General features: G+C 53.5%; 1 protein-coding gene across 7 annotated transcripts in view; it reads left to right on the top strand.

Annotated features, from left to right (window-relative positions):
- Positions 1 to 10,919, top strand: part of ATP7B (ATPase copper transporting beta) — a 71,886-nt gene extending 60,967 nt beyond the window's left edge. For all 7 annotated transcript variants that reach the window (XM_047723310.1, XM_047723309.1, XM_047723311.1 and 4 more), the window contains 9 exons: positions 1,042 to 1,236; positions 2,644 to 2,826; positions 4,106 to 4,274; positions 5,652 to 5,795; positions 7,045 to 7,187; positions 8,581 to 8,784; positions 8,885 to 9,002; positions 9,490 to 9,592; positions 10,123 to 10,919. In XM_047723310.1, the coding sequence (XP_047579266.1) occupies positions 1,042 to 1,236; positions 2,644 to 2,826; positions 4,106 to 4,274; positions 5,652 to 5,795; positions 7,045 to 7,187; positions 8,581 to 8,784; positions 8,885 to 9,002; positions 9,490 to 9,592; positions 10,123 to 10,396 (1,533 nt within the window). In that variant the 3' untranslated portion in view covers positions 10,397 to 10,919. The remainder of the gene's footprint in view (positions 1 to 1,041; positions 1,237 to 2,643; positions 2,827 to 4,105; positions 4,275 to 5,651; positions 5,796 to 7,044; positions 7,188 to 8,580; positions 8,785 to 8,884; positions 9,003 to 9,489; positions 9,593 to 10,122) is intronic.
- The last annotated feature ends 492 nt before the right edge of the window (positions 10,920 to 11,411 follow it).

Genomic DNA, 11,411 nt, shown 5'->3' on the forward strand with positions numbered 1-11,411 from the left:
AGGTAACTGGAAAGGAGGCCCACATTTTGTTCGTTTTGGGTTTACAAAGAAAATAATAGTGGAAAAAATAGAAGAAATAAAGATGGCTCCAAATTCCATCCCTAGGAATGATGATTTTTTGCACTCTGGGAAACCTCTTTCCAGTATTGTTGAAAGCTGTATAGAGATACAGGCAGGTAATTTTGCACTATTTCAGTCACAACACATGCCATTTTGTACTTGCTTTTTTTCCTTAACAATGTTGCTGGGATCTTTCCATGTCAGCAAGTATAGACATACACCATCGTTTCAACAATTGCATAAGATTTCATTATGCACCCCATACCCTCAATTTAATTCATAAATTCCCTCTGAGGTGTCTCTAGTTTTTTTAAAAAAACGATGTGATAAGTATCTTTGTATATTTTGCCACTTGTATGATTATCACCTTAGGGTAGATTCCTTGGAGACCTATCATTTTTTAAAATTTTCACAATAATGATAAAAATTATAATAATGTGTAATATTGTTAATATGTAATATTGATAATGTGATAGTTACAGTTTCTCAGAGGCTTCGCCCATGCCAGGTTTTATACAATGTATATTTGTGTGTTTATGTGTATTTATATGTGTATCAGCTCATTTAACTCTTCCAACAACCAGCTGGGCGTGCTTGGTCGTATTGTGTCCATTCCTAATGGGAGGGAGCTGACACTCGCAGAGATGTGAGTCAGTGCCAGGGCCAGCATGGACGTACATGGTCCAGTTCCGGAGTCTGTGCTCCTTCCCCTAGCAGGGAGTTCTACACGACTCTCTCCTCCCATCATGCGCCTCTTAGAGAAATGCCTAGAGTGTCAAGTTGGAAAACTGGGGTGGGAACCAGTAAGGTGAGCCACGTGATAACAGTGCTGAAGCAGAGTGAACCCCACACGTTCCCCAGACCCTGGCTCATCACGCATCTCAGCTCACAGCTGCTTGTGCTGAAATGTTCTGTGATTTGGAAGTCAATGTGATTCCTCCTTTAACCCTCAGCCTGCCTTTATCTCTTTCCCCTTTTCAGACCCACAATAAGCACATCTCCCAGACCGAGGTGATCATCCGGTTTGCGTTCCAGACGTCCATCACGGTGCTGTGCATCGCCTGCCCCTGCTCCCTGGGCCTGGCCACGCCCACGGCGGTCATGGTGGGCACCGGGGTGGCCGCCCAGAATGGCATCCTCATCAAAGGAGGCAAGCCTCTGGAAATGGCCCACAAGGTTGGCCCTTGCGCTCCTGGCTATCCTCTGAGGTGTCGCCTGGAATGACTCTGTGGCTGTTACTTTGTGATTTTTTTTTTTTTTTTTTTTGGGAAACTGAAGACTGGTGGGAAAGTAGTATCTGTTTACATTCTGTATTAAGAGAAAAACCTGGAAGAGGCTTGAGGGCAGCACTGTTAATTAAGTAAAACAGGAAGCCCGCAGGGGCTGGGAATGATAATAGCGGGAACAGCTAACAGCTGCAGGATTAAATAGGAATTGATTTGATCTCATTAACAACTCTTTGATGTCGGTGCTTATCATTCCCATTTCTCAGATGAGGAAGCTCAGCAGGAGCTGAACCCAGAGAACAACAGGGAGCGGAGGAGGGATCTGAAGGGCCCACGGTGGGGGTGGGACTGGGTTACTTGTGGCTGCAGAATGCAAGGATGGACTAAAGGAGGCAAGGATTGTTGGAGGAAGAGCAGTTAAGTGTGTTGCAGAGACCATCACTCAGCACTGGGCCAAGCTGAGTGCTGTGGGCTAAGTGAGGGGGAGCCGTGGCTGTGAGACATTTGGACCACAGCAAATAGCTGGACTTCTGTAGGGTTTGGGGAGGTATGGAGCTCAGGGATGAGTGGGCTCTGGCCGTGGACACAGGTACCAAATGGCAGAACCCAGACCCATGGGGACAGGTGCAAGTTGCCATTGACCAAGTGGGCCTGGTGGAGAAATTGGCTCTGGTGGTGGCTTGTTATTGTGGCCGGGAAACGCTCCCTTTTTCACTCTCGATCTCTCTTTTTTTAAGATTTTATTTGTTGGAGAGCGAGGAAGGAGAAAGCGAGATAAAGCACAAGAAGTAGGGCAGGGGTAGAGGGAGAAGCAGGCTCCCCACTGAGCAGAGAGCCTGATGCAGGGCTCCATCCCGGGACCCTGAGATCATGACCCCAGTGGAAGGCAGATGGTTAACAACTGAGCCACCCAGGCGCCCCTCCCTTCCTTTTTTGAACCTGGAGTGCGAGCTTCTTATTCGCAGTAGGCGTTTGCACTTAGGCCATAGAAACGCTGTGCACAGGAAGATGGGCAGACTGCCAGGGTCCTGACATGGGAAATCTGCATGGTGTCACTTTCCAGAAGATGGTACCATGCCATGTCCTGTCAAATTAGAATGACAGTTTCTTGCTCAGTCTGGTGAAGGTTAAGTCACAATGCAGACTGTTTTGGCCAGACAGGAAGGGAAACTGGGTCTTTGTCATGGGAGTGGTTGAACCGTGGGATTGATTGCAGAGGATGTGTTAACATGAGTTATGAAGGGGTGTTGTTACCTCCTTGAGCTAGGTTAAGTGGAGTTCTGCCCCAAGACTGTGCGAGCTCTTAAAGTCCCTTCCATCTGTATTTGTGGTCACCAAGATGTGGTTGTTTTGGCAGATAAAGACCGTGATGTTTGACAAAACTGGCACCATCACCCATGGGGTCCCCAAAGTCATGAGGGTCCTCCTGCTCGTGGATGTGGCCATGATGCCCCTCAGGAAGGTTCTTGCTGTGGTGGGGACTGCGGAGGCCAGCAGCGAGCACCCCTTGGGCGTGGCAGTCACCAAGTACTGTAAAGAGGTATGCAGACCTTGGCAGTGCTCGTCTCTCCCCACCCCCGCTGCCGCCCACTGCAAACTCCTCCTTACCCTCCCCGGACCCCAGCCTCCTCTTCCACTTCACTGGCTGGGCTGGAAGCCTCCAAGCGCCTTCTTCCTCACATGCCTCTTCTGCTGCTGCTTCTGTACCCCGGCTCAGCTGCCTTGCAGGAGCCTCAGCTTGTGGGGTTTGGGAACCCCTCAGCAGGCCCCTGTGGAGCTGGTGGAGATGCAGCTCTCAGTGATGGGTCCCTTGTCCCATTTCCAGATCATCACAAAAGTGGTTCAGTGTTACCCGTCACTTAACAGAGCAGGTACTGAGCGTCTGTGCTTGGAACAACAAAAACAGCTGGGATGTGAGCTCCGCCCTCTGGGAGCTGAGGGTCCAGTGGGGAGGGCAGTCGGCGGATCAGCCCAGTCCTTCATGAGTGCTTAGTGCAAAGGGGAATACAGAACTGGATGGAGGGTTAGGGTGACACGAGGAGAGGGCCCCTCAGCCGGGGACAGGGAAATGGAGAGGAACCAGCAGAGGTGAACCAAATGCCCAGTGGATTCTTGGCAGTTAATGGGGAAGCATTCATCCTTTGACCTCGCCAGATGAAAGGTCCTGTTTCGTTTTCTGTCTTCAGTCTAAATATAGAAGCAGCAGGTTGTGCCAGAATGTTGGCCTGAAAAATTTTAAATGGTCTGGGCAAAGACAATTAATGCCTTGGGGCAAAGCTGACTGCTCTACCTGGACAGGGAGTCTTCCAGAAATCTGTCGGTGTTTTGTGAAGAGTCATTCAGACCGCCATTTCCCCCCTCTCTCTTGTGATGCTTCAGGACGAATGTGCTCTATCATCCTTCCTTCGCTGTGTGGTTAACCCCACGTGAAGCTCCTCACGCCTTTCTCCTGCCTCTCCCTCGTCCCCCCAGGGCTTGTAAATGGGCAGTGACCTCCTGATAGCCTCCAAGCAGCTTGGTTCCCGTTTGCCTGTTCCATCATTCTCATGAAGTTATTTGCAGCGTAAAAATAATATCTCTCCTCTTTTTGCCTCCCACCCCAACCTCCGTTAATTTGGGGCATTTGCTGTGAACTGCTCTTCTCCTTTCTGGTCTGTCCCTTGTCCTGTGTCATGAGACATGTCTGCGTCGGATGAGGGAAGGAGTTGCCGAGTTACGGTCAATCTCCTCACCTGCCCCGTCCTGCTTTCCTCTCGGCTCCTGCTTGGTACCGCTCTCTCTTGCCTCTGCTCACCTCCCCTCTCTCCCCGGCTTCACAGGAATTGGGAACCGACTCCTTGGGATACTGCACGGACTTCCAAGCAGTGCCCGGCTGTGGAATCGGCTGCAAAGTCAGCACTGTGGAGGGCATCCTGGCCCACGGCGAGAGCCAGCAGAGCAAACAGGCGGCTCCCCCGAGCAGGGCTGGCAGCGCTCCCGAGGAAATAGGTATCCCAGGCCCTTGTCTCTCTGCCCAGCCTGCCATGGCTTGGGCCCGGCCGGGTCAGCTGGTGGCGTGCCTAATCAGAGAGCACCAGGCCAGCACACCACCGTGGGGTGTCTGGCTGTGGACAAGGGTGGCTCCTGGCCGGGGCACCGCATGCCTCCCTCCCCCAGGAAGGCCTACTGTTTGTCCATGGTTGCGTTCTCTGATACTTCTGAATCTTGGTGCTAATGGCAGACAGTAGTATATATTACTGAAATTCGTGGAGTATTGCTTCTGTGACCCATAATCTCGAGTCTCCTCTTTCTTTTTTCTTTTTTTTTTTTTAAGATTTTTAAGATTTAAGAGAGAGAAAGAGAGGATAAGCACAGAGGGAGAGAGGGAGAGGGAGAAGCAGACTCCCCACTAAACAGGGAGCCCAATGTGGGGCTCGATCCCAGGGCCCCAGGATCATGACCTGAGCCGAAGGCAGACCCTTGACTGACTGAGCCACTCAGGTGCCCCAAGTCTCCTCTTTCTTATCGCCAGTCAGTCTTGCTTCTCTAAGCTACAGAGGGGACAAATGGGAATTCCTTTGCTCCTCTAGTCCCCCTCCTGTGCTGTAGAATCCCGGTGGGATGGGTCACATTTACAGCGCTCAAAGTAGCAGGGAATGCAGATGGAAGTGGTCTGCCCGAGCCAGGAAGGGGTACTGCTTGGAGTGACAGCTGCCTTTGAAAACAAGTTTTTCTGATTGGGAGGGTAGCTTGCTAGCCATCAGGGTGAGAGTGGGGAAGCCCTCCCAAACCAAAATGCCTGTGTCTGGTGTTCTCTCTTAAGTGCTCTGGGGTCTTATTAGAAGCCTTCTGCCACCTCCTAGCAGTTCAGAACCTCAGCACAATCCTTCCATTTAGCTGCCAGGACTGATCCATGAGGTGACCCCCAGGTTAGTGGCACACACAGTTAGAAAGTGACAGGGGAAGAACTCACCCCGCCTTTTAGGAGATACAGCTGTTAAACATCCACAGACGTAGACAAGCTGTTTGCTGACGCTCCCAGCTGCACTTGTTGCTTCTAATCTCTGCAGAAGAGGAACCAGCAGGTACCGCCTAAAGGCAAATAAGGACACCACCAGATGTTTAACATTTATAACATCTCTAACGTGCAGGACACACTGTCAGGACCTCTTAACACACCTTTCGGCTCTACCCATCCACGTCCCACATGGTAATTGCTCTGTTTCCCTGTCCTTTAAGGGTGGTGTTCTGAGAGGTGCTCACTAGTTACAGTGTTTCCAAACAGCTCAATGCACTTTTTTGCTATTAAACGGACTCCATGGTGTTGAGTCCTTTCTCACAGTAAAATTGGACTATTTGGGAATAACCACAAACTCTTTGGAACAGATGTGACCCCCCAGACCTTCTCCGTGCTCATCGGGAACCGCGAATGGATGAGGCGCAACGGCCTAACCATTTCCAGCGACGTCAGTGACGCAATGGCGAATCATGAGCTGAAAGGCCAGACGGCTGTGCTGGTGGCCATTGACGGTACTGCCCCCTTGCCTTCTGCTCTGGACAGCGGAGTTTCTTAGAGTTCTCTGGCAAAAATAGGCTTTCTCCTTTTTCTTCCCCCAGTGAATCTTCCTCTCTGTTAATTTAAGTTCTGTGTCCCAAAAGGCTGCCTTGCCAGTTTCTCTCTTCCTTCTCAGTCGGAGGCCTGCTCTCGCTGTGCCTGTCCTGCCCCTGAGAGTGAGGCGTCTTAGTCTTAGCCTCCTCCGTCTTAGAATCCTCCCCTGCCTTCGCCATCCCTGTCTGCTTCTGTCTGAGCCCGTGGTTCCGTCGCCCTCCTCTTCATCGCTGCACACGCAGCAGCGGCCTGTTTTCCCGGGGGACACCCACCGGGTCCTAAGGAATGAGATTGCTGCCCCTCCATGGAGTTCCCCAAGATCGCATGTGTCTGGGCACTTAGCCTCAGATGACTGGAATCTTACACTGTTAAAGGCCTCAGATGACTGGAATCTTACACTGTTAATGGCAGTTTTCTGCTTATAGAAGTAAAACTGTGCTGATGAGCAACATAGATACCTTTAACGCTCCAACGAAGTGTGTCCTCTCCCACTCTTTTTTCCTTCTTGCGCTGCCATGGCCTTTCCAACGTCCTTAAAACCCTGTAGTCCCTTCAGCCCCTCAGATCAGAACCAGCTGTGCTGAAGGAGCCATGCCCGGTGTCACCCCACTCCCCTGAACCTGCTGTGCCACCCCCTCAGTGCTCGAGTGCCTTCCTGCATCACCAGCTGAAGATTCGTTCAGGCAACCTCCCCCACCCCCTACCCAGCACAACGAATGCTTTCTGGAGGAAGAGGAAGGACTGATTTTCTGTTTGGACATTCATCATTTTTCAGTAGCCTTTATCGTATTCGTTCTGTTTCTCCTATCATAATAGCTAACATGTACCGAGTTATTATGAGACAGGCACTCTGCAACATAATAGATGTCCCTTGCAGAAAATTGGGAAGATGCTGAGGGCTATACAAAAGAAAATGCAATGACTCCTTATCGTACCCCTCAGAGAGCCCCTGGGAGTGTTTCATATTCCTTCCAGACTTTCGTGTGCCTCTGTAAATGGAGGTCATTTTTAAAACACAAAATCAAAACCGGGCTATGTTCTATAACTTCGTGTTTTGTTTTTCACGTGTGACGTTGCGCTATGGAAACTGTTTCTGGTAGCAGAGCATCCTTTGCCCCTTGGGCTGCCTAGGGCTTGCCCTTGTGGACTGACCGAGGATGTCGCCTGCAGGTGTGCTCTGTGCCATGATCGCCATCGCCGACGCAGTCAAGCAGGAGGCAGCCCTGGCCGTGCACACGCTGAAGAGCATGGGTGTGGATGTGGTTCTGATCACAGGGGACAACCGGAAGACGGCCAGAGCCATCGCCACCCAGGTGCGTGCCGGGGACCCCGTGCCGGGGGCTGGACATCTTCCCCCTTTGAGGTTTCTCTGAAGCCCCCCAGAGCACTTTGAGGAAAAGTAGGAACACCAGGGCCTGCAGCGCTCCACATTGCTTCTGGCCTTACCCCTCTCCGGGTGCTCCTGCTCTGTTCCGAGCTGTGCAGTGCCCCACGGGGACCGCCGTGCTGCCATTGCCAAGCGCACGTCCCTGGAGCCTGGATGTCTGAACCTGGGACAGGCGGCTGCCCTGGAAAACGCAATTCCAACATTTTCTCTGTTTTTGTCTTTCCAATGGACAAAAACAAAGATCATGGCTCGAGAGCTGAAATATACAGATTCTGAGGCTTGGTGTTCAGGGAATAATTTGTCCACTCAGCTCTTCTGCATGCCCGTGCGGCAGACAGACGGATAGACGTCTGGGTCCTGGCAGGTCTCCAGCAGCCCTCACTTCAGAGTGCGTGCGGTGAGGATAGCACCGCTGCACGCCTATCCAACCCTGCGTACAGTGAGGACTCCCGCGCCAATTACCAAAGGCTATGCACCCTCCCCAAATGTGTGTATGCCAGATGCTTTTGAAAGCAAACTACTTCTTTCAAGGGAAGCAGTGGTACTTCTCCGCATGGCCTTTCTTGCTAACGGGACTTTGTTGAGTACCATCTCCCCTTCTGGTTCAAACTTGTTTAACTGTTCAGCAAGCACTTAACTAAGCCCCACCCATGGGACCCACTCCAGAGAGGAGCAAAGAGGACAGGCGCCTGCCCCCCGGCAGCTCTGTCTTGGGGGGAAGGGTGACCAGAGGCCAGGGTTGAACTGAGTGCTCACTTCTGCAACAGAAAAGTGCACCGGACGGGTGGGAGCTGCCAACTGACCCCAGAGTGGCAGGGGCTGGAGCCGCCTTCCCAGGGGAGGAAATGCTTAATTCAGGAGCAGTCAGATGAAGGGGGGAGTGGTCAGAGAAAGGGAAGCTGACATTTCCAGGTCAGAGTGGGCAGCCTGAGCACCACAGCATTGGGCTGGAGAGCAGCAGGAAGCTGAACAGGGCAGAGTCCAGCGTGGGCTGGAAGCGGGCAGGACCAGTTCCTTGAGGAGTGTAGATGCCATCCCAGGGGAAGTACGATCCACTGAAAGTAACGTGACCAGCTGACCACTGTTTTGGAAAGACCAAAGATTGGGAGGTGGGCAGGGAGACCAGCATGAGGACTAAGCCCCCATGGAAGGGGGCACAGAGATGGCAGGCCCTGGGATCTCGGGTTTGGTGACTGACACTGTTGCCTGGGCTTGGAGGCCAGAGGCGGTGGGGCCAGGATGCCTCACAGGTTTCTGCTGCTGTTCACTATCCTTTGCCAACACCAGGTGTTGTCACATATTTATTTTTTTCCTTTTAGGTTGGTATCAAGAAAGTCTTTGCAGAGGTGCTGCCTTCTCACAAGGTGGCCAAGGTCCAGGAGCTCCAGAATGAAGGGAAGAAAGTTGCCATGGTAGGAGACGGGGTTAACGACTCGCCGGCCTTGGCCCAGGCCGATGTGGGCATTGCCATTGGGACGGGCACAGATGTCGCCATCGAGGCTGCTGACGTTGTCCTCATCAGAGTGAGCTTGGCTATATCTTCTTGTGCCCTGTTGTCCTGGTTATGGGAGCAGGGAGGGCATGGGGACAGAGCTCCTGACAGGCGGTGTGTTCTTCCTACAGAACGATTTGCTCGATGTGGTGGCTAGCATTCACCTCTCCAAGAGGACCGTCTGGAGAATACACCTCAACCTGGTGCTGGCGTTGATTTATAACCTGGTCGGAATACCCATCGCGGCAGGTAGGGTGGCTCTCCACTGCGTGGTTACCTTTGACTCCAGCCAGAGGCCAGGAAGGCTTCTCTCTGCCCACTGGGTTCCTGCCCAACTTAGTAAGCGGCCCACATTGCTGGGCAGCCAGCCGGCGGGCAGGGCAGAAGCATTTTAGAAGGAGTTCATATATTTTCCACTTCATAAGTCTCTAAAGGGAAATGAAACCTGCTGAGAGGGTCCCTGGGATTCCCTGTTCCCTTGCAGTGCCCCCTGAAGCCCACGATGCCGCCTGTGGACAGTCCCAGGAAGGCCAGAGTGGGTGGGAGACCCCATTCCCCGAGACTGTAACCCCTGCTCAGCTCCAAGACTGCCTACTAAAGAGGCATGCGGGCACGTGGTCGTGTTGTGACAAAAGGGGGTTCTGAGCCACCCTGAGATGGAGAACTTCACAGGGGGCAGCCCGAGGTGAGGACCTTCTCTGGGCTATGGTGTGAGTGTTGTGCTTCCCTCGGCCAGGGGTCTTCATGCCCATCGGCATCGTGCTGCAGCCGTGGATGGGCTCGGCGGCCATGGCAGCCTCCTCTGTGTCTGTGGTTCTCTCGTCGCTGCAGCTCAAGTGGTGAGTCCCTCAAGGCCAGAACAAGGGCCTTCTCCCCTGCCCAGCCGTGTCTAGCCCCCTGCCCTGTGGGCTAGTGATGGGTGGGTGCCGTGCGCAGAGGCCTGGTGCACCGGAGGTAGGGGTGTATAATGCCCGGATGGGCAGCCCAAGGGGGCAGCTCCTCACCACCCGGCATGCTGGGCTGCTGTAGCAGTCACTCTGCTCCAGGGTTGTTCTAGTAGATGACGTGTGCACCTGGAGTCCTCACGTATTGCCTTTCTTTCTTTTTTTGAAAAGACGTTGATTCGTGCTTTCAGTGGCACAGCTGCAGGGTGCCGGGCATTTGGATGGGAGGTTTCTCAATCCCGCGAACTTGACTTGAACCCTAGGAGCTCAATACCCTCTCCTTTAAAAATCCTAAAATCCATGAGGTTTCCATACCATGCGTAATCCCAAGACTTTGGTGAGAGTTCTTTACCATCCTCCAAAAAAAGAAAAAAAAAAGCGTGTGCCCACAATGGCTCAAATGCTCTTGGATTCTCACTTGACAGCTATAAGAAGCCTGACCTGGAGCGGTATGAGGCCCAGGCCCAGGGCCGCATGAAGCCCCTGACGGCGTCGCAGGTGAGCGTATACATCGGCATGGATGACCGGCGGCGGGACTCCCCGAGGGCCACGCCCTGGGACCAGGTCAGCTTCATCAGCCAGGTGTCTCTGTCCTCCCTGAAGTCCGACAAGCTGTCTCGACACAGTGCTGCGGCTGAGGATGGTGGGGACAAGTGGTCTCTGCTCCTGAACGACAGAGATGAGGAGCAGTGCATCTGAAAGCTGCAGGCGGGTGGAGACCCAGGGGTCTGTCTCCTCACTGAGTAGCTGGCCCGGCTTCCCCGGGGACCGAGGCTCGGGCCGAACAGGCACAGCTCCAGCAGCAAGATGGGCGAAGCTCCCCTCCAGCCCTGGGGACTTCCACTCCCTGGAGATGGCTGGTCATCCCTCCTAGCATGGGCGGTGCCCCTATGTGACTGCTGGGTCCCCCCCGCCCGCCCCCACTGGGATCCCAGCGGCACAGGGGCCAGGCTTCCCGGCCTGACCATGCTGTGGGCCTGGGCTTGTCGGAAACCTTGCTGGACTCTAGCAGAGGAGGGGACAGCCAGCCTTCCTCGCAAACCTCTGCTTTAGTGTTTGGAAGGACTGCTTGTAAAACAAGGAAAATCTCATCGGGACCAAAATCTTAGCTGGGCCTTTCCTCACGAGAAGCCTCGTGTTGGGTTCTTTTTGACAACACCCACATGATTGCGTATCTGAGACCACAGTTTACCTCAAATACACCCACTGATGTCTGCTGGCACCATGTCTTCCTTTTGTGTTCTTAACGCTGGGGCCACCCCACCGCCAGCGCACCCCTGTCCGATCTCTGACAGCAGGAGCGTAGTGATCCCTGCTGCTGCTCTCAGGCGCTTCCACCCGAATCTACTCCCTCACGCGCTGGCCAGAGAACCCACCTTGCTTCTCTTCAGGCCGAGGAGTTCTTTCTTGCCTAGGTGCCGCATGGCCATGGAGTCCTGGACCCTCACTCCTCAGAATGGTGTGCCCTTGTGGACTGTGGCTGCCCCACTGGAGTGAGGGTCTCAAAGTTTGAGACCTGGGAAATCCTGCCTCCTGTGGGGTCCAGGTACTTGGGACACGTGGAGGCCTGTGGTGCTTGAGACAGCGTCCCTTGCGGGGAGGTGTGTGTGCTTGCCGGGATGGCCTTGCAGGGCTCCGGGAGCTTCAGGGACATGGTCTGCTACGGGACTGCCAGCTCACAGAGTTCAGTGCAGAGTTCAAGGCCGTGGTGCCC

The sequence above is a fragment of the Lutra lutra genome, chromosome 3, assembly GCF_902655055.1.
Source record: "Lutra lutra chromosome 3, mLutLut1.2, whole genome shotgun sequence".
Lineage (NCBI taxonomy): Eukaryota > Metazoa > Chordata > Mammalia > Carnivora > Mustelidae > Lutra > Lutra lutra.